This window comes from Belonocnema kinseyi, chromosome 5 (genome assembly GCF_010883055.1).
Source record: "Belonocnema kinseyi isolate 2016_QV_RU_SX_M_011 chromosome 5, B_treatae_v1, whole genome shotgun sequence".
In the NCBI taxonomy this organism is placed as follows: domain Eukaryota; kingdom Metazoa; phylum Arthropoda; class Insecta; order Hymenoptera; family Cynipidae; genus Belonocnema; species Belonocnema kinseyi.
In genome coordinates, this window is record NC_046661.1 from 144100203 (window position 1) to 144124403 (window position 24201).

Consider the following 24201-nt stretch of genomic DNA (forward strand, 5'->3'; position numbering starts at 1 on the left):
TTTGAGTGAGTATAAAAGAATTTTAAAATATGAAGAAGAAAATTCATTGATTTGACTAGAATTGAGTAAATTTAGACAAATTAAAGTGAATTAAAAAATTCAAAAGAATTCCGAAGAATTAAAGAAATTCAGGGTAAATTTAAAACAACATTTTTAATCACTTAAAATGTTGAAAACTCTTAAATTTCTAGCCAAAAAAGTCACTAATGATTGCAAAACAATTTGAAAGAATTTAAGTAAAGTGGAAAAATAAACAAAAAAATCGAAAAAATCCATTTTAGTAAAATTTGAGTGAATTCAGAAGAATTCGATGAAATTCATGAAAATTCAAGGTGAATTAAAAAAAAGGATTTCAGAGAATTTAAAAGAATTCAGGGTACATTTTTGAGAATTCAGGGTGAATTCTAAACAAGCATTTTTATTCAAATTTTTCAACCACTACTAATTTCTAACCAAAAAATCACTAATGATTCCAAAACAATTTAAAACAATTTAAATGAAGTGGAAAATTTGAAAAAATCCATTTATTTCAGTCAAATTTGAGTGAGTATAAAAGAATTTCAAAATATGAAGAAGAAAATTCATTGATTTGACTAGAATTAAGTAAATTTAGACAAATTAAAGTGAATTGAAAAATTCAAGAGAATTCCGGAGAATTAAAAGAATTCAGGGTAAATTCAAAACAACATTTTTAATCACTTCAAATTTTGAAAACTCTATTAATTTCTAGCCAAAAAAAGTCACTAATGATTACCAAACAATTTAAAAGAATTTAAATGAAGTGGAAAAATAAAAAAATCATCGAAAAAATCAATTTTAGTAAAATTTGAATGAATTCAGAAGAATTCGATAAAATTCATTAAAAAAAAAAAACAAGCCGAATTTAAAAAGCAATCAAGTGAATTGGAAATAAATTTAAAACATCCATTGGCTTGATTAGAATTGACTAAATTTAAAAGAATTAAATTGGATTTTTAAAAAATTCAAGCGAATTCCAAAAATTTGAAAGAATTCGAGGTAAATTAATAAGAATTTATGGCGAATTCAATGGAAAAAATCCACTTATTTCAATAAAATTTGAGTGCATTTAAAAGAATTTTTAAACATGAAAAAAAGCCATTGACTTGAATAGAATTGAGTAAATTTAGACAAATTAAAGTGAATTAAAAAATACAAGATAATTCCAAAGAATTTAAAAGAATTCACAGTGAATTCAAAATAAGAATTTTAATCACTTCAATTTTTTGGAACTCGACTAATTTCTAACAAAAAAAAAGTGACTAATGATTACAGAACAATTTAAATGAAGTGGACAAATAGAAAACAAATCGAAAAAATCCTTTTTTTTCGTAAAATTGGAGTGAATTTAGAAGAATTCGATGAAATTCATAAAAAAAAAATTAATCTCAATTTAAAAAGCAATCAAGTGAATTGAAAATAATTTTTAAAATAAATTAAAAAATCTATTGGCCTAAGTAGAATTGACTAAATTCAGAAGAATTAAATCGACTTAAAACAAATTCAAGCGAATTCCAAAAAAGTTGAAAGAATTCAAGATAAATTAATAAGAATTTAGGGCGAATTCCATGGAAAAAATTAATTTATTTCAGTAAAATTTGAGTGAATTTAAAAGAATTTTAAAATATAAAAAAAATCCATTGACTTAAATAGAATTGAGTAAATTAAAAAAAATTATAGTAAATTGAAAAATGAAAAAGAATTCCAGAGAATTTAAAAGGATTCAGGGTGAATTCAAAACGAACATTTTAATTACTTCAAAATTTTGAAACTCAACTATATTCTAACCAAAAAAAAGTGACTAATGGATTACAAAAGAATTTAAATGAAATGTAATAATGGAAAAAATCCATTTATTTCAGTAAAATTTGAGTGAATTTAGAAGAATTCGATCAAATTCATAAAAAAATCAAGCTGGATTTAAAAAGCAATTAAGTGAATTGGAAAAAATATTAAAAAATAAATTTAAAAATCCATTGGCTTAAGTAGAATATGCTAAATTTAGAAAAATTAAATTGACTTTAAAAAAAATTCAAGCGAATTCCAAAAAATTCGAAAGCATTTAAAGTATATTCATAAGAATTTAGGGCGAATTCAATGAAAAAATCGATTTATTTCAGTAGAATTAGAGTGAATTTAAAAGAATGTAAGAAAAATGGGGAAAATTAAATAAAATTCATTAAAAAATCAAGCTGAATTTTAAAACTAACCAAGAGAATTGAAAATAATTTTTAAATATAAAAAAAAAATAATTGACTTGAATAGAATTGACTAAATTAAAAAAATTAAAGTGAATTAAAAAATGCAAGAGAATTCTGGAGAATTTAAAAGGATTGAGGGTGAATTTAACACAAAAATTTTAATCATTTCAAATTTTCGAAACTCTGCTAATTTCTAACCAAAAAAAGTAACTAATGATTACAAAACAAATTAAAAGAATTTAAATGAAGTGGAAAATAAAAAAAATAAAATCGAAAAAATCCATTTTAGTAAAATTTGAGTAAATTTAGAAGAATTCGATGAAATTCATAAAAAATAAATGAAAAAATTAAATAAAATTCGTGAAAAAATCAAGATGAATTTTAAAATTAACCAAGTGAGTTGAAAATAATTTAAAAGTATGAAGAAAAAAAATCTATTGACTTGAATAGAATTGATTAAATTTAGAAAAATTAAAGTGAATTTAAAAATGCAAGATAATTCCGGAGAATTAAAAAGGATTGAGGGTAAATTTTTAAGAATTTAGGGAGAATTAAAAGAAAAACAAAAAAAAACAAGTAATTTCGTACAAAAAAAAGTGACTAATGATTACAAAACAATTTAAAAGAATTTAATTGAAGTAGAAAAATTAAGAAAAAAACTCGAAATAATGCAATTTATTTCAGTTAAATTTGAGTGCATTCAGAAGAATTTAAAATAAATGAGAAGAATTCGGTGAAATGCATAAAAAATATCAAGCTGAATTAAAAAAAAGAATCAAGGGAATTCAAAACAATTCAAAAATAGGAAAAAATTATTCAGTTGAGTAAGTTTGAAATGAGTTTAGAAAAATTAAAGAGAATTGATAAGAATTTGATAAAATACTTAAGAATTTAAGGTTTAAAATACTTCAAGATGAATTTAAAAAAAAAAAACTTTTTGAAAATCCACTAAATTGAGCAAAATTGAGTGAATTAAGAAGAATTCAAAGGACATAAAAGCACTGAAAAGACATTAATACGAATTCTGAATGAACTGCAAAAAATATCACTTCTTGTGAATAAATTCATTGAAATCGATTGAAATATTATAAAATCCCATGAAATGACTCAATGATTCAAGTTACCAATTTAAATTTTGTTTAAATTTTCAATATTTGATTCATAATTAACGTCTTGAAAAAAACTAGAAGTTTTTCATCTGAAATTGGTATTTTTAATTAAAAGAAAAAAATTAGAATTGAAAGAAGATTGACAATTTTTAACAATTTTCGGTTCTGTTATCATTTTAAACAAAAAATAGGTATTTTCAAACAAAAAAGATTATAATTTCAACAATATTTAAAATCGCTTCTCAAATTTTTAATTTTTAATTTAAAAAATTAGATTTCAACACAAATTTAAAGATTTCAACAATTTTAGGTTATGTTTGTGGTTTACATCAAAAATTTGTATTTTAAAACGAAAATCATTGTAGTTCGAAAAAGTTTTGCAAGTTTTTGGTACTTTTAGGACATACTAAGGTTGATGAAAAGAATTCCTGAAAATAAAATCAAGAATCTAACGTTTTTCATAGGAAGCCGGTTGTTTTTTTTTTTCAATAAAAAATGATTCGATTTTAAAGCGCATTTTTACAGTTTTTCAACAACTGTAGGTTATGTTGGTGTTTCACCTAAGATTGTTATTTTAAAATAAGAAAGGATTAGATTTAAATCCAATGATATGACTAAAAAGAATAAAATTTACAAAACAGATTAATCATTTTTTCGAGAATTTTAGGTTACGTTTGCTCTTTACATAGAAATTGATGCTTTCAAACAAAAACTATTTTAATTTCAACAAGATTTAGAATATTTTATTAATTTTGAATTATGTTAGCGTTTTCCGAAAAAATTGGTATTTTTACTTTGAAAATATTATGTTTTAAAGAATATTTAAAATTCTCCAACAAATGTGAATATGTTGGTGTGTTTCTTCAAAGATTGTCATTTTAAAATAAGAAAACATAAGATTTCATTCCAATGATTTCGGTTCAAAATAATAAAACTTACAAAAGACGTTAAAAATTTTTTTTTAATTTTATGCTACGTTGACGCTTCACAGAAAAATTTGATATTTTCAAACAAAAACGTTTTTAATTTCAACAAGATTTAGAATATTTAAACAAAATTTCAATTATGTTAATGTTTTTCGAAAAATTGGTATTTAAAATTTTTTTTAAATATCATTTCAAAGAAGATTTGTAATATTTGAACAATAATAGGTTATGTTTATATTTGTCAACAGAAATCGTTTTTTTTTCTCTCTAAAACGCAAGGCCCTATTAATATTAATTTTATAATTTAATTTAAAAATTGTATGAGAAAACAAAAAATATTTATATTAAAAATCTAAAGAAATTATTTAAATTTACGATTTAAAAACTGAACTTCGGGTGCGAATTCGCACCAGTGTACCGTTTGAGGTTAAAATTCAATAAATTTTTGTTCATTTTTTTTTTTTTGTTCGAGATCTTACCCTATTATCCGCATAAATTTTTTGCGCAGGTGACTGATGTTTTGGTTGGTGCGATTGTTCCTCGACAGGTCGCTTGAGTCCGGCCTCTAGGGGTTTACTCGCCGCTTCCTCGAGTTCTATCAGCTTTTTCCGAAGCTTGCTGATCTGCGACTCCCTCTTCGCAATCTCGCGGTCAACTTTAGCTATTTGCTGAAGGAGTTCATCCTTCGTGCTTTTAAACTGAGCATCCTCTTGCGTATTTGGCTCGGGGGTCGGCGAAATTGCTTCCGTCTGAGGCGTATACGCTCCTTGCGTTGGCTGCTCCTTCAAAACAAAATCTCATATAGACACTCTGCTGCTGCTCTCTATTTTGTATTTTCACTTTTACTAAGATTCAATTACATTAATTTTTTATGCAAAAAGAAAAAGAATACAAATTTTCGACAAGAAACATGCAACAATTCATTTTTAATAACGCAGATTAACTTTCAACCAAGCAGTTAAACTTTCAACGAAAAATATAATACTTGATATTTCAGCCAAAAAATATCCAATAAATAAATTCAACGTAAAAGAAGAATTATCAACAACAAAAAATTGAATCCTCAACCAAAACCGAAAACAATGTTTCGCCAAACTGTTGCAAAAAAGATTAAATTTGAATCAAAATAGATGAATTTTCAAAGCAAAATTTAAAATTTTACACAACTGATATTTTGACCAAAAACGATTTTAATTTTAAGCCAAAAACAATTGAATTCAACCAAAAAAGAAGAAATTTCACCCAAAAGAAATGAATTTTTAAACCAACAGAAAACCAATTTTTGAAAATTGATCTTCTTTTAGTTGAAAATTAAACTATTTCATTGAAAATTCGTTTATTTTCTGAATGATTTACCTTTTTTGGTAGAAACTCAATTTTTTAATAAAAAATTTTAATATTTTTTTGTTTAAATATTAACCATTACATTTTTTGGTGATATAGATTATTCTCAGGTGGAAAATTTCACTATTTTGTAGAGAATTTGTTTCTCTGGTTAAAAAATTTCGACAGACCTGTAGTAAACTCATTTTCTTTCTATTTAAAATTAAATTTGAAACTGAAAATTTAATATTCGAATTTGGGTTGAAAATTCAACTATCTGGCTGAAAATTCATATATTTTCTTTATAAATTGTCTTTTTTTATATAGAAAATTAATTCTCTCGATTTAAAATTTAACTATTTGATAGAAAAAATATCTATTTTCTAAACAGTTCTTTTTTTTTTGGTTGAAAATAAATTTGTTGGATTACAAAAAAAAAAGTGTGGTTAAAAATTAATCTGCTTTAGATGGCGAACAAAAGTGTTAGGTTGAAAACTCATATTTTTTCGTTACATTCAACTGTTTTTAATTTAAAATTAACTTTTTTTGTTTTAAATATCGCCTATTAAATTTTTTAGTGAAAATTGGTATTTTTCGGTTGAAAATTCAAATATTTTGTAAAAAAATTCGTCTGTTTGGCTTGAAAATTAAAAAATTGTTTTAAAAATTCAACTGTTAAAATAACAAAATTTGAAACCTACAAGACGAATTTTCTGCATAATTGATAATTCAACTAAAAAAGATTTTCATTTTAAATAAAAAACAATTTGACTAATCAAAAAAAGTCCAATTTTCAACCAAGAATTTAATTTTCTAACAAACGGTTGAACTTTTAACAAAAGTAGAACTTTTCAAACCAAAAATAGGAATTTTTAACAAAATAGTTAATTATCTACTACATTGTGTAATTTTCAAACCCAAGACGAATTTTCTAAACAATGGATATCTTAAACAAAAACAATTTTAATTTTACATAAATTTTTCACTGAAAACTTAACTATTTTATTGGAAATAAATTTTTTTAAACTGAAAATTCGTTTTTTTTTTGCTAAAAATTTATTTTTTAAATACACATTTTACTATTTGGTTGAAAATGCATGCACTACTTTAGTTGAGGATTCAAGTATTTTGTTCGAAAGTACATTTTTTTGGTTATATTTCATTGTTGTTTTTCTTATTAACTTTAAATAAAATATATTCTCTGGTTTCAATATCAATTATTAAATTTTCTGTTGAAAATAAATATCTTCAAGATGAAAATTTAACTAGTTGGCTTAAAAATTAAACAATTTCTTAGAAAATTCAACTGTTTTATAGAGAATTTATGTAAATTGTGGAATATTAATCTTTTTTGGTTGGAAAATTAACGTCTTTAATGTTTTTTTTTTTTTTTGTTATTTTAATAATAACCAAAAAGTGTTTTTACTGTAATTTTTCTCGAAATAGTAGCAAAATAGTGTCTAATGACTATAATAAAAAAATTCGAGTTTAATTCAAAATCATTCAAATCAATTGGAAAATTTTTTAAAAGTCAAGAAATTCCATTAATTTCCGTAAAATTGAAATGAATTTAGAGGAGATTAGAGGTAACCAAGAAGAATTCAATGAAATTCATACAAATTCAAGATGAATTTTAAAAAAATCAAATGAATTGATAACAATCTAAAAATATAAAGAAATCTTTATAGAGATTGATGAAATGTCGAAGAATTCAAGGTGAGGTTAAAACAAATTAGGATCTATTGAATAAAACTTTTAAACAAAATTTTTAATCCATTAAATTAAATAGAATTAAATAAATTTTTGAGAGATTAAACTATATTTTAAACACTTTTCCATATAAATTAATAAACAACCAATTAAAGCATTCAAAGTAGAGCTCTTGTCCAAAAATGTAAATCCACGTTAACGTTTCCAATAGTCTAAATACTCGAAATTAAAAAATCAAGCAATGAACTTTAAAAACTTTGAAAATTATATTATTTTAAGTCATTTTCAGCTAGACATATTAAAAATTGAAAAATAATTTTTTTAACTTAAAAGTTTTTAAATTAGAAACTAAATTATTTTTATTTTAAATAGTCTTATACTTTTCCAAATTAAAAATAATTTTTTTCGGAACTTTTAGAAAATCCTGAAAATTAAAAAAAATATTTAATTTGAATTTATAGATAACAATAGAACACTTATTTTTTGTAAAAATATTAGAGTAATTTTAAGAAATATTTAGAAGTTTCAAAAAGATTCGAATTAAATTTAAAACTTGAAATAATTTTAAATACTTACAGTCGAATTTCAAATAAAATTTAGATTTTTGCAGATTTCATACAAAAAAATTTATAATGTTTTTAAGAATTGTGAGACTCCAAAATAAATTTTTTTTTAAGATTCTTAGGAAATTTGAAAATGATTTTTCACTTTGAAAAATTATGGAAGATTTTAAATATTTTTTTTAATTTGCAGGATGTTCAAAAATTGTAGGAAAATTTCGATTAATTTTAAAATATATTAATAGAACAATTAACATATTAATATATTAAATATAACAATTAAAATTGTAACGCTAAAAGATTAAAAGTTTTTCGAAAATCTAAAGATTCAAAGCTTTTTATGTAAAACAATTCAGTTTCAAATTCTTTTCTTTTAAATATTTGGTTTTAATTTACTCGTCTTAAATAAACAATGAAATATTGCTAAATATTAAATACTTATTCTTTTTCTAAATTAAGAAATTTCAAATTAAATGGGATAAAAATTAAATAATTTAGACTCACGATATTTCAAATTTAATAAAAATCTTTAGTTATAACTATATTATTATGGATTTATTTTTAAGCTGAAAATAGTAAAACGCACGTTTACATTTTTTAATGGCTAAAAAAATTAATAGAAATAATGTATTAATAAATTTATTTATTAGATTTAATATAAAGAATAATCATGAAAATTGTTATTTAGAAATAAAATTATCGGAATAAATTATATATTAATTTCAATTCTTATCAAGACTTTCGGATTTCAATCGAATTTCGGCCAAATCAATTATTGTTTAGATTTTTACACTTGAGTACAGATCCATTTTAAGAATAATTTATTTATTTATATTTGCAGTTAATAAAATTAAACTGTTTTTATCAAAATTTTCAACTTCAAATGCTTTTAATTTTCAATTGTTTAAATCTTCAAAAGTGCACTTTAATTATTTTAAAAACTGTTGAACCTGAACTTGGGCAGATTTTTCTTCTGAAAATTCGTAAAATTCCCGGTTTCCCTGTCCGGCGGCAACCCTGTTTTTTATAAAAAAAATCTTCGATTTTAAAAACTTATAATTTTGTTTAACCTTTAAACTGTATTTAAAAATTCTTTAAATTAAATAAAATGCTTAAAAATTAAAACTCTAAAATTGAACATTTTTAAAGTGTAACATTTTCGAATAAATCATTATAAACTAAATGATCTAATAATTTATAAAAATCAAAATTTAGGAAATTATAAAAAAAAAACGTTTGAAATCAAAGTTGGACAAGATTTTTATTCTAAAAATTTGGTAAAATTTCCGGTCAAAAAATAAATTAACTGTCATTTCCCGGTCCAGGCCACCCTGCTTTGATCAATTTATCAACTGATCCTCAGAATTAATTAAATAAAAATGTTATTACAACATTATGGGCCGCACATAGGGTAAAGTAGGGACCAAATCTTGAAACGAGGATACTTTAGGGACCCTAACTGAATGTAGGGTAGAATAGGGAATATAGGGAACAGTCTGTGAGGCCTCTAGTAGCAAAAAAACAAAAAAACAAAAAAAAACAAAGTGTCATCGCTGAAAAAATGTGTGAAATAGTGCGTTATAAGCTCTAGAATTGAAATTAAAATAATTGAAAAAATAAGAAGAAGAGGAAGACGCACCCTGGTGTCTATCCTGAGCGGTTGCTGGAGTTGCTGAACGTGCTCCTGTTTGACGATGATATCGGCGGACAAGAGGTTCTGACACTGGGTCTGGGACTGGGGTTGGGACTGTGACTGCGAGGATTGTCCGAGTCGGATTTTCTTGAAGGGAGGTGCATCGGACATGGATGACATCTCGACGGAACTTCCTCGATTGCAGTACTGATCGGCCGTCTGAATGGGCATCATACCCCGAGGATTTCTAGCGGCTGCCACTGGGTATTCGGGGGCCGTTGGCGAGGCCGTTGAGGCCGCTGCCACCACCGCTGCACCAGGTGTAGAGAGCATGGATATCCTCGGCCTCTCCCCCCGATTTGTCACCACATATTCGCCAGCTGCACCAACTCCAAGACCACCAAGACCGCCCACCTGAGAGCCCACGGGACTACTGCTCACGCTAATCGCCACTCGTTCGTTCACCTGAAATCATTATCTATTTTATTATTTATTCTAAGCAAGAGCAAGCCAACAAATTGACTCGAATTAAAAAAGTCTACTCGAATTAAATTTGCTTAGAAAGGTTACCGCTCCCCCCCCCCTTTTTTTTTAAAATATTTATTTTGATTTTTTTGTTTGTAATTGATTTGTCTTTCTATTTTGAAGATTTCACAAGCTTAGATTTTATGTGCTTGAAATTATGAATTTTCAAATGAACGAAATTTGTACTGATGGCTTTGTAAACTAGAAACAGGGCTAAAGTATTGATTTAATTTATTTTGAAAATAGTAGAATACAAAATAAACTTTGAATGCATTATTTTAATTGCAGTTGGAACGTTATTTTTTGATCAAATAAAAGTCAGCAAAAATGTTTCCGTTCTTTTGAACGTTCTGAATTTCAAGTAAATTTCGATTTTAAAAATTGTAAACATTTAGAAAATAGTTTAAAAGATTCCATAATGTTTGAAAGATTCAAAAAGATTTGAATAGATCTCACAAAGATTAAAAATATATCAAACATTTTTCAAAGATTGCAGAGATCCCGAAAGACAAATGTTTACAAATGTCAAAACCATCTCAAGGATTTTTATAAGATTGCAAAAGATTTCATATTTCAAATAATTTTTAAAGATTTCATAAAAATGTAAATGATTTATAAAATATTTTGATTAGATTTCATTGGATTTCAGATAGTTCTCGTGCCAAAAGTCACATATCTTAGAAAAATTGTTTTTCTATAATTCTAAGAAACATGATTTTTTATGCAAATTAAAATTAAAATTCACGCAAAAAACATTGATTTTAACTATGTTTTTGCAGTTGAATTTTTTGTGACTATTTTTTCCAATTTTGAAAATAATTAAATAATCTTAAAATATAATTATTTGTTTAAAAATTTGTTTCTTAAAGAAAAAAATTGTTCTAACGATTTAGAGCCATAGAATAAGCTATAAAAGCCATACAAAAATTTAATTTAAAAATTGGAAACAGTAAAGTTGTGGAGAATGTTTTCCCGGAAAAAATAAGCCGTCATTTATTACAATATTACGATTTTTCAAAAATCGGTAAGAAGCAATGGTCAGAAAAAATTCAACTGCAACAAACGTGGTTAAAATTAATGTTTATTTTTGTGAATTTAAACATTTTTCATTAAAAAAATGTTTTTTTATTTTGATGAACATCATTTATAATATTTTGATTCCTAGAATCATAGAAAAACTATATTTTTTCAGATATCTGACTTTTGGCACGAGAACTACTTTAAAATACTTAAAAGACAATTCATCTGGAATTACATTGTTTATAGACATTGGATCTGTTTTTCCAGGTTTACTTTTCCAAGCAAAATTTGATTCATTTTATTGTAATTCAAAACGTCCTACTGATCACAGAAATTATTTATTTATTTATTTTGAAAAATCATTCAGCAAAAAAAGTAAATTCAAAGATTTTTAAATATTTAAAAGATTTCACAAAGATCTCAAAACTTTTTAAAAATTTCCAAAGATTTCAAATATTTAAAAAAGTTTTAAAAATATTAAGGTGGCCGTTTTAAAAAAACAATTCCGGTAATTTCCTGTCAAAATATTAACTTTTAATTTTTTTGTTCAAATTTTTCTGTTTGGGGAAGAATGCAGCTTTTTCACTAAAAAATTCAATAATTTGGTTAAATATTTTTTCTTTGCAAAATTACAAAAATTCTCGTTGAAAGATCTTTTTTAATTTTGAAATTCATTACGGAATTTAACAATTTAGTACAAAATTAACTTTTTTGTTGGAAAAGAATTCTAACAATTTGGTTAAATTTTGTTTTTCTTAAATACAAAATCTTTCTTGGATGGAAAATCCACTATTTTGTTAAAAACTTATTTTTCGGGTTAAACATAACTGTTTTGTAGAATATTCATCTTTTTTGTCTTGAAAATTCACCACTTTTTTTCTTTTTTTTCTTTTTTGATTACACATTTTTTCTGGTATGAAAATTCAACTATTTTGGAATAAAATTAACTTTTTTGTTGAAAATTATAGTTTTTGATAGAAAATTTCTCTTTTTGGCTTGAAAAGACACCATTTTTAAACAAAAAACTTTCTTTTTTGACTGAAAATTTTTTCTTGTTTGAAAATTCAACTATTTTGGTATAAAATTAAATTTTTTGTTACAAATGATACTGTTTTGTAGAAAAGTCGCCTTTTTGGCTTGAAAATTCATCTCTTTTCGCAGAAATGATAAAATTCAAAAGACTGGAATATATTTTACAAAGATTTCAAAAGATTTTACAAATGTTTCAAATATTGGAAAATATTTCACAAAAATTTCAACAAATTTTTAAATATTTCAACATTTCTCGAAAACATTTCAAAATAAGATAGAATTAAAATGAAACTGCCAGCGCAACATTTCAAGAAACCTAATATTTGTATTCAAAACTCTTTTTAAAATTCAAAGAATTAATTATCCAGATGTTTTAAATTAAATTTCCCTCAAATCCGGTTATGCATTTCATGATTTAGTTAATAGCTTTATAATTTTCAACCCGTTGAAGCTAAAAGTTCTGAATCTAGAGCTTTTAATTTGAATTAAAAGCTGGGAAAATTAATAAACTGTAATTCAAAATACAGAATATCCGAGTGCTTTTAATCAATTAACTATAACGTAAATTATTCAATCTTAATTTAATTATTATATTACTGTATAGCTCCTCTGCTTTTTTAAACCAATTTTTCTCGGATTTAAAGTTTGGAATCCAAAAAGAACATAAGCACTAAATATTTGAAAAACTAAAAAGGTATGAGCGTCAAAGTTTTAAATTCCTAAAAGGGCGAGAGCGTCAAAGTTTTGAAAAACAAAAAGAGCGTCAGTCTCTAGCTTTGAAAAGTCAAAAAAGGCATAAGTGACAAAGTTTGGAAGACGAAAAGGAAGTGGGCGTCAAATTTTTGAGAAACCAAAAGGACGTGAGCGTCAACACGATTTTAAGAATTAAAATGGCGTGAGCGTCAAAGTTGATGAAAAATCAAACGGACGTGATATTTACAGTTATGAAAAACCAACAGGGCATGCGCGTCAAAGTTTTAAAATCCCAAAGTGGCGCGAGCGTCAAAGTTTGAAAAGCCAAAAAGGGGCGTGAGCGTCAAAGTTTTGAAATACAAAAAGGACATCAGCGCCAAAGTTTGAAAGGTCAAAAGGGCATCAATGACAAAGTTTGGAATACGAAAAGGAAGTGAGCGTCAAAATTTTGAGAAACAAAAGGGCATGCGCGTTAAAATTTTGAAAAACAAAAGAGTGTGAGCGTCAAAGTTTTAAAAGCCTAAAAGGGCGAGAGCGTCAAAGTTTTGAAAAACAAAAAGAGCGTCAGTCTCTAACTTTGAAAAGTCAAAAAAGGCATAAGTGACAAAGTTTGGAATACGAAAAGGAAGTGAGTGTCAAATTTTTGAGAAACCAAAAGGACGTGAGCGTCAACACGATTTTAAGAATTAAAATGGCGTGAGCGTCAAAGTTGATGAAAAATCAAACGGACGTGATATTTAGAGTTATGAAAAACCAACAGGGCATGCGCGTCAAAGTTTTAAAATCCCAAAGTGGCGCGAGCGTCAAAGTTTGAAAAGCCAAAAAGGGGCGTGAGCGTCAAAGTTTTTAAATACAAAAAGGACATCAGTGCCAAAGTTTGAAAGGTCAAAAGGGCATCAGTGACAAAGTTTGGAATACGAAAAGGAAGTGAGCGCCAAAATTTTGAAAAACAAAAGGGCATGAGCGTTAAAATTTTGAAAAACAAAAGAGTGTGAGCGTCAAAGTTTTAAAATTCCAAAAGGGCCGTGAGCGTCGAAGTTTTTAAATACAAAAAGGACGTCAGTGCCAAAGTTCGAGACATCAAAAGGGCATCAGTGAAAAAGTTTGGAATACAAAAAGGAAGTGAGCGTCCAACTTTTGAGAAACCAAAAGAACATGAGCGTCAAAGTTATGAAAACCCAAAAAGGGCGCGAGCGTCAAAGTTTTGAGAAACCAAAAGAGCATAAGCGCCAAAATTTAAATAGACTATGAAACCCTTTTTTGTAGCCACATCGTGCCAGCTTTGACCAATTTATTTTTTAGTAAAGAAAGAAGAAATTTGAGAGCCAATTTAAATTCCTCTCGATTTTAGAAACCAGTCTCATTTTGTCCGCCTCAATCGATAAAATACGACGATAATAAGAGGCGTTATTGGTCCATAAATATTCGGGTCAATCAGGATTGAATCATCGCCTTTCTGAGTGCATCTCGTCGTCATTTCGCGATTCTCGACAATCTCCTCGACTGCGGTAATGTCACGAAAGAGGCAACGAGGCAAGAGCCTCGCGCCGAGTGGGTGAAAACAACTTTCACTCGCCCACACGTCTATCTATATCATGGTCGGTCTAACATTACGACTATTAGTTACAGACCATTGTTATGGGTTAAAGTTTCCGTATTGAGGAACAAACTAAAAAAAATAGACCAGACAAGACTAGCGTATTCTGTAATTATATCCCCACATTGTGTAAAGAGTATCGATAAAACCAAAACAAAATCGACTCAATACTAGCGATTATAATGGTTATGGTGACCATTAAGGGATGTTCAGAAGAAAAAAAATACGAATCTCAACTTGCATTTTCGATGTTTCATTCCTTTTGTGTTAAATTTATACCTTTTAAGAAAATAATTAACATCTACTTTTTTGCTTTCTTATATTTAGTAATTATTTTTGAATTTTCATAAAAGACGGTTAAAGTTATGAAATCGGTTGAGCATCAAAAAGGAAAAAATATGGGCTAAAATTTTTTTCCTATCTGACAAGGAGATGATCATAGTTGGGATTTTTTTTAAATAACATAAATTCCCTACTGAGAGTCCATGATGATTAATACTTTGCCAAAACATTAGTTGCCAATCGTGACGCGTTTAAAAAAAAATTTAGTTTTTTCAAGAACAAAATTTTGTATACACTGAAATCGATTTTTTGACTTTTTTAGTATAAAATCATATATATTAAAAAAAGACTTGCAATTAAAAAAAAAAAATTAGGCCTTAGTTTTTTCAACCGGAATTTTTATTTTTAAACAAAAAAATCAACATTTCCAATTTTTTCCAAAATTTTAGGTTATGTTAGAATTTTCAACCGGAATTAGATATTTTGAATATAAAATTATTAATTTCAAAATTTAAAAAAAAATTATTTACGTTTTTCACTTTTGCTAACGTTTTTACTGGCATCTGACATTTTTAAATAATAATAATTAGATTTCAAAGGTTCGTAATTTTTTATCAATTTAAGGTTATTTTAGCGTGTTACCCAAAAAATTGGTATTTTTTAGAATTTCGAATTTCGAAGCTTCCAATTTCACAACAATTTTAAGTTATAACAGCGTTTTACACCGTAAATTGGTATTTGAAATAAAAAATTATTAAACTTCGAAGTTTAAACATTTTCTGAACACTTCACTTTTTCCATTTTTGTTCAGCATTTTTTTTCGGAAATTGAATTTTTAAAACAAATATGGTTAGATTTTAAAGAATTATAATTTTTAAACAATTTGACGATACGTTAGAATTTTACACAGAAAATCGGTATTTTAAAACAAAAACCATTTAGTTAGAAAAAAAGATTTTCAATTTTTGAACAACTTTAGGTTATGTTGGCATGCTGCCTGAAATTTCTATTTTTAAATAAAAATCATTAACTGTGAATCTAATGATTTTTCTTTATAATAATAAAATTTACAAGCTTGAACCATTTCGGATTGTGTTAACGCTTTTATTCGGAAATAGAAATTTGTAATTTTTTTATTAAAAACCTATTAAATTTCAATTTACATTCATAATTTTCAACAATTTTAGGTTACGTTGGCATTTTACATCGAAAATTGACATTTTTAAACAAAAATATTTACAAAAGAGATTCAGAACTTTTTAACAATTTTAGATTCTGGTCGCGTTATGCGAATTTGGAATACATTACGCTTTTTAAATGCTAGAAAAGAAATCTATATTTCAAAGCATCTAAAAATATATCAAAAGTATTTAAATTTCAATTAAACCAAATGACTTTTGCAATTAATCATGAACCAAAGTCCAAATTACGAAGGATTTTCAATTCCAATAATTTTCGACTTAAGTGCAAAGTAATAATATCAAAGAGGAAAATAATAGAGATAATTTAATGTTTGTTGAGAGCGAGCTGTAATGATCAAAATGGGAATGTACTTCATTATCCTGAGGTTACTTGTACTTTCCTTTTCCGAACCACCTCAATATTTAACTTTATGCGTAGACTAGAATGACGTAAATCTAGTTATAATTCAAGTTTCTCACGTAGAATCAAAAACTAATTCGCAACTTTTCTAATTTCCAATCTATATTTATTTAGGGGTCATATAGAAGTCACCTAAGTTTTCTCACCCGATAATTAGAAAATCCAATCGATTTGTTTAATTATTTATCGAAGCAGGACTTATTCTCAATAAAATTTAGCAACTTACAACATCACAAATTTCGAATGATAAATTATATTATTATGATTATAATGTATAACAAGTTCTTGGACATTATTTCAACTCTGCATTATTTACAAGCATGTTTTAAAAATAACTCAATATGTTTGTAAAGTGCTTGAATGTTTCTAAATATTATTGATTAAAGAAAACATTTCAATTTTAATCGTTTTTTAATATTGGGAATTTTTTTTAGCAACATTTTACTAGCACACTATAATTTTATGGTAATAAAAACAATTTCGGATGATTTCAACTTTTTTTATTAATTGTAGATTTTTTGTTTTGAACAATTAATTTATGAATCAATTTTTTTTTTTAATTTAAACATTTCTAATGATTTCATAAAATTGAAGGATTAGAATGCAGACAATGTTAAAAGCAAGATTACAAAATATAGAATAGAAGTTTTGAAAAGATACAAAAAACATTTTTAACTTGAAAAGATGTCAACAAATTAAAAATAAAATGCAGATTTTTTGAAGAGTTTGAAAGAAAAACTTTGAAGCGAGAGATTTTCAAATTAAAAAAAAAAAGAATCTGGACAATTTTAGGGCAATTTTTCTAATTTTTCAGAATTTTAAAATAATATTAGGAAAAAATACAAGGATTTGAAAAGATATTTAGAAACTTTTCGAAATTTTCGTAAATAATTTAAAATTTGAAAAGATTTCACAAAACTTCGAACAAAATATAGATATTTGAAGAGTCAGAAATAAAATTGTCAAGTAAAATGGAACAGTTGAATTTTCAGTTGAACCCGAAAAAGCTTCGAAATTTTATTTACAAAATTAAAAAATGTTACATATTGTTTTACAATTTTTCAAAACTTCTAAACTTCTTTTAAAACGATTCAAAGTTGTTCTAAAATTTTGTAAAAAAATCTAGCAAAATATAAAAATGCCTTAAAATCTTGCAGATCCATTTTTGACAATTTCAAAAATCTTTTAAAATATTCTTTTAAAATTATGTACGAAAGGAAATTAATTTTTCAAAATAAAAACTCTGTTCAGTTTTCTAGGATTCTTAAGAAAATCTTTTTTATTCTTTTGAAGCCTTTCACAATTTAAAAAAAAAAGCTTTGAAATTTGTTGCTCGAAATCAAAAAAAAATTCTATTTTGTTTTAAATTATTTGCATCGACATTTCGTCACGAATAGTTGGATTTTGTCGGTATACGTAGACACTTGGTTTAAATTATTTTAGATGATTTCAAATTTTTAATTAATTTTAAACCTTTTCAAAACTTCCTAATATCATTTGCAACTTACTCGGATTTTTCCTAGAAATAATAGGCGTTAATTATTTATTTAACCAAAAATAAAAATTTTTAAACAATCGGATTAACATTCAAAGATAGAATTGAATTTTAAATTAGAAAAGACAATTTTAAACTGGTAAACGACAAGTTTTCACTCAAAGTGTAACGTTTAAATCTTCAGTCGAAAAAGAAAAATAGTTAAATTTTCGTTAAAAAAATTTCTTTTCATCCAAAGAAAAAACTAGTTTTCAACCAAATAGCTCATTTTTCATTCAGAGAAATGAATGTTTAATTAAAATCATGAATATATAACTGGAATACTTAAACTTATCACCAAAAAGAAGCATTTTCAAACAAGGAGATTAACTTTGAAAGAAAAAAATTATTTTATACCAAAAAAGTCGATTTTCTACAAACAAAGTCGATTTTTTAAACAAAATGCGTGAATTTTCAACGAAATAAGTGAATTTTTAATTTAAAAAGACAAATTTACATTCAAATTATTACAGCTGAAATTAGAAGAGGTCAATTTTCAAACAAAAATGGAATGGTTAAATTTTCAGTTGAATAAATTAACTTTCAACCAAACTGATGTATTTTCCACAAATTACACGAATTTTCAGAAAGGTACTTGAATTTTTAATTAAAAATATGAATTTTCAACCAAATAGTTGAATTTTCATCCAATAAAAATAAAATTTCAACCAAAAATAGAATTGAATTTTCTGTTAAAAATCTAATTCTTAACAAACAAAAAAATCGGATTTTAAGAAAAAATAATTCAGTTTTCTACAGGAACAGTTGAATTTTTGGTTGAAAAATTGATATTTTAACAAAGTAGTTACATTTTTAAAAAGAGATATATTTTCAATTAAAATTATAAGTTTAATTACGCAAGTAGTTGACGTTTCAAGAAAAAAAGGTAAATTAATAAACAATCGAACAAAAAGGTTATATTACAATTCTGAAATATAAACTTTAAATTGTGAAGAATTTTCACTTGGAACAGGAAATTTTTAAACTCCTTTCTTCTAAATCTCAGTACTAATTCTTTAAATAAATTCCCGTTCCAAGTGAAATTTTATTTCGTTACCGAACCACTCTGTACTAAAATAAAAACGACAATTATTTTTACTCAATGTCCTACAACTGTAGATAAAATAAAAATAACATTTCTAAATTGACCAAAACTGTTAAAATAATGAAAACTTGAAGTTTGCTATAATCAGGAGTAAATTCCCGGTCATTTCCCGGTCAAATGGTCACCCTGGAAATATCTTAGAATCCAAAAACATTGGATAAGACTTGATAGAATTTTATTTTTTAGTTCTGCAAAAGGTCAATAATAATAATAATAATAATAATAATAATAATAATAATAATAATAATAATAATAACTAACAAGTTTTGGCCAAAAGCCCTTTTTTGTTAAAATAATAATCCTGAGGTTGAGAATAAAATAATACAATTGATTACTAACATTGGAGTTGGTGTTTCTGTAGACGTCTCTGGTGTAGGCGGCGGCCGCCGCACCCTGGGGAGGTGGTGTTTGATTAAGATTAACGGGTGCGGATGGGGCGGGCAGCGGTGGAGGCAGGTAAGGATGGACATATCGAAGCCCAGTGGGTACCGGGACAGCGACAAAGCCTCCGACCGTGGTGGCTGCAACCGCCGAAACCGCCACGGCTGCTGTTCCACCCGCGATCCCGGTGCTCGCGACGGATCCGGTCACGGCGACGACACTTCCGGTTCCACCAGAACTGCTCACCAATCCGGGACCGGTACTGCTCGGTCCGGCGTTAGAACACTGCACGTAAGTACCGCTGCCGGCGACTGTCCTAGGCGACGCTGGACTGCTACTCTTGATGTTGATGTAGTTTTGTGTCGGCCTGCAAAAACAAACAAACACACAAAACATTTTAACATTCATTATTATTATTATTATTATTATAAAAAACATTTCTGTGTTGAAATGCTGTCACAGGCTTATACTGTCCAACATGTCGAAGGCATTTTTGCTTAAGGTGGGTTCCAAACCACCAGAACCTCGGTAAAGGTACATTGAAAAGTTTCCAGAGGTACCGGCTCAGGGATCGAACCCCGGACCTCTGAGGTGAAGTCCGAGAGTCTAACCAACTGAGCTGATAATTATTATTATTTTTATTATTATTATCATTATTATTACTCCTAATGATCCCGCACACAATCCACTTTTTTATTTCCATGTATAAAGTCACATAGGGCGATCATTAACTGATGGATGTAAAATGATATTTCTATAAAGGTAAGAAAAAAACAGAAAAAGAGGGAGAGAGAGAAAGAGAATCCAAACATGCAATTGTAGCTCGGGTAATTATACAAGGATATATGTAATGCAATTACTGGTTGCTTGTACACATATTTTTAGTGACGCGTGGGTGCCTCGGTGCGCTAACTATTAAAATTGTTTTCTCGACAATTATCTTCACTTCATAATCACTGGATAGTCAAGGTATCAGGTAGCAACAACGGTAGTTGGCTCGTCTTTAAAATTCAATATTACTCCTTTCTTATCGGTCATTTAGAAAGATGTATGTAGTACTTGATTTACTGTACTTATTTGTCGTTATCTATTATTTTCCTAATCCAGAAATATATTAGAAAGGAAAAAATGCAATGTTTATTTTAAAAAATTGTTTAAGTCTATAAGTCATAGGAAATGAGGGTGAGTGTAGTAAATGAAGTGAGGGAAAATGAGCAGAGTGGAAGTAGGAGGTACAATAGGGGAATTCAGGAGAATTGAGTAAGGAGCATCGGAAAATAAGGGTAAATAAAGGAAGGGAAAACAAGGGAACCGAGGGGAAATGAAAGGCGAGAAAGTCGGGAAAAATAGGGATAGGAAGTAGGGGATGTTATTGGAGACGAATTGGAGTAGAGGAAATGAGAGTAAATGAGGGAAGGGGGAGTGCGCGTAAATGGAGAGAGGTTTAACAGGGGAATTGAGAACAAATGAGGAAGGTGAAGGGAAAATTAATGTAAATGAAAGAAGGAAAGTAATGAAAGTGAGCGAAAAAGAGGGGCGGAAAAGTAAGGGAAATGAGAGAAGGAGAAGTGAGGTAAAATGGAGTGGGGTATAACAGGGGAATCGTGGGAAAATGAGGGGAGACTACGATAAAATGTGGGTAAATGAAGGAAGAGCAAGGAAAGTGAGGGGAAATTTGTGGCGGGAAAGTAGGAAAAATGAGGGATAGGAAGTAGAGGATATAATTAGAAATGAGGGGGAGCAGGGAAAGTAAGAAGAAATGAGGGGAGGTATAATTAGGGTATTAAGGGGAAATGAGAAAGGGGTAGGGGAAATTAGTGTAAATGAAGAGAGGGAAAACAATGGATGTAAGGGGAAATGAGGGGCAAGGAAGGTGAGAAAATTATAGAAAATCAGGAAAGGGGAATTGAGGGGAAAGGAGGAAGTATAATACGGGAATCGAGGGGAAATTAAGGAGGGTAAGGGGACATTGAAGGGGGGCAAGGGAAATGAGGGGCGTTAAAGTAGAGGAAATGAGGGAAGGTTTAGTGAGGGGAGGAAAAGTACAGGAGCGGGAGGTTTGAACAACATAATTAAAAATTAATCTTTTATTGAAAATTAAACTATTTGGTTCAAAATTCATATTTATAGTTGAAATTTCAACTATTTTGTTCAAAATTCTTTTTTTCTTTTTGTTTGAATATTCTATCACTTTGTTGACAGTGGACCTACGTTGCTAAAAATACATTTTTTGGTTGGAGATTAAAAATTTTAGATGAAAGTTTTTTTTTGGCAGAAAAGTGGTCGTTGTCGGTTCTAAATTAAACAATTTGAGTAAAAAATTCAACTGTTTGGTTAAAAATTAAATTTATTGTTAAAGATTCATCTCTTTGGTTGAAAACTTGTACCATTTTGTGGAAAATTCTTTTTTATGAAATTTTAATTGTGAATTTAAAATTCAACTATTTGTTTGAAAATTTAAAGAATTAATAGAAAAATATATTTCTTGTTTAAAAACTTAAATTTTTTTGTTAAAAATTTGTTTTTTTTTCTGAATATTATTTTTTTTAGACTTAAAAATGTACTGCTCATGTTAAAATTCATCTCTTTGGTTGAAAACTTGAACTATTTGGTTAAGAATTTTTCTTGGGGGTGGGGGAAGGTCAAATTCCACACAAATCTAAAAATTTATTTGAAAATTTAATTATTTAATTGTAAATTTAACAATTTTATTAAAAAGTTCTTGGCTTGAAAATTCAAAAACTTGCTAGAAATTAAATCGTTTTGTAATTAAAAATGCAACTTTTTAGTTGCAAATTAATCTGTTTTGGTTGGAGATTTTTTTCTCTTTGACTTTAAATCAAAATCTTTCTTGGTTGAAATATCAACTTTTAAATTTCTCGTTGAGAATTCACATTTTTCTAGTGGAAAATTCAACAACTTGCTTGAAGTTGAACCAATGTGTTAAAATTACATCTTTCTGGTTAAAAATTCATCATTCAATTGAAAATTGCTCTTTTTAGTTGAAAAAATATATTTTTGTTGAAAAATTATTCCCCTATTTTTCTCAAAAATCACCTTATTTCCCCGGTTTTTTTTAGAACAATTTGGCCTGTGATGCCAAAATAATTGAAAAAGTAAGGTGGGGGGGAGGGTGTCGAGATACAAAATGTATGTATTGTGAAATTTAAAACATTTTAGATCCTCTTTTAGGAAAGAAAAGACCACACCTCTTTTGCTTGAAGAAAAAAAAAATTAATTGTAGTTTTTTAACCTGGTTTTGAGTCAACAAGTCAACATAGTTCTGTAATCATTATCATCCATCACGTGTGACTCACATTCACAGCCTCGAGTAAATGAGGTTTTCAAGTATCACATGTCCAGTGCTCACTCCTCACATAATTCACACATATGTACAATTGTAAATGTGACTCATTGCCTCTCAGGAATTAAATTATTCGATGGGATCATCTTTTTATATTTTTTTGACACAAAGGAATTCGGGTAGGCGGATCTTACCGGAAGTTCAATTCGCATTCTCTTCACAAAAATAGATTTTTATCAAAAATTTCATAAGAGCCTTCACTGACATTCCCCCTCAAAACTTAAACATTCTTCACAAATTTATAAAACTTAAAATTGCTTTCAAGTTCACCAACGAGCAATTTTCATTTTCTTTTTTTGATGTTCTTGTTTTGCTTGTTGATAAGCGATAAAATTGGAATTTATATGATTAATAATAATATTCTGGAACTAGGCGTATATTATTTATTTTTCGTTTATCTACACTATTAATTAAACTAGATTAATGTTTTAAAATTTATGGGTATCACCTAGATTTGACTTATTTCTGCTCTCGAATCTCGAGATTTAATCAATAGTTGAACTCAGCTTCTGATAAGTACAAAAAGCCTCGAATCATTTAATCTCGTCAAGAGATACCCGTTTTAAACAGGTGCTCACAGAAGAAGTATCTAGGCCATGGAAATATTTTACTTATAATTAGATTCTTCATAATTTTATTCGGAAAATTGAATTATTTCGATTTAATCATTCTTTTTGAAGCAATGGGTTGAATAAAATATTGAATTATTAAATGCTCGAATCTTGTCAATATTCCAAAAATTCTCTCTCTTCAAGTCTTATCTTTTTTTCTATATAGGTAGTATGTACAATTGTACATTGAAGTGATAAAAGTTGTAGCATGACTAAATAGAAATTTTTGTTCATTCGAATTCGCAGACTTCGTTCATTTTCGTTCTTTCGGAATTTTATCTGGTCCTGATAAAAGTATTTCGGTGAACAAAATGAGGAAGTATAATTTTAGAACTTGCTCAATAAATATTTTATCAAAAAGAAGGAAAAGGTATATCAATTAAATAAAGTCATTTATAGAAAAAAAATTTTTAAACTGATTCAAATAAATAAATAACTTCGCAGTTTCAAACTGCTCTAAAAATAGGGGAAATAGAGTGATTTTTCGAGCAAACAGGTGAATAAATTCTTTTAACGAAAATATTCCAAATATATTGTGGATTTTCAACAAATTAGTTGAATTTTCGATCAAATAATTAAATTTTTAACCTAGCAGTTGTATTTTTAACTATTGGATCTTCAAGAAAAAAGACGAATTTTTTAGAAGACAGTTGAATTTTCAACCAAGAAAGATGAACTTTCAACAAAAAAATATGGATTTTGAATATAAAAAGACAAATTATTAACCAAATGATTGAATTAAAAAAAATGCAGTATTTTCAAAACAAAAGGCTGAATTTTAATTTTGAATCAAAACAGTTGAATTAAACCAAAGACGAAAAATTGTCAACGAAAAACATGATACTTGATATTTCAACAAACAAAAATTTGTATTTTAAGTAAGAAACCGCTGAATTCAACCAAAAGGCCGCAATTTTAACAAAATAGTTGATTCCTCAACCAAAACAGATTTATTTTCAACCAAACTGCTACATT

At 27.1% G+C, this 24201-nt stretch overlaps 1 protein-coding gene across 6 annotated transcripts in view; it reads right to left on the bottom strand.

The window, feature by feature from the left end:
- The window catches only part of LOC117173353, a 136213-nt gene that overhangs the window by 81487 nt on the left and 30525 nt on the right, over positions 1 to 24201 (bottom strand). For all 6 annotated transcript variants that reach the window (XM_033361860.1, XM_033361858.1, XM_033361856.1 and 3 more), the window contains 3 exons: positions 19210 to 19618; positions 9487 to 9945; positions 4734 to 5030 (listed from right to left, as the gene is read on the bottom strand). In XM_033361860.1, the coding sequence (XP_033217751.1) occupies positions 4734 to 5030; positions 9487 to 9945; positions 19210 to 19618 (1165 nt within the window). The remainder of the gene's footprint in view (positions 1 to 4733; positions 5031 to 9486; positions 9946 to 19209; positions 19619 to 24201) is intronic.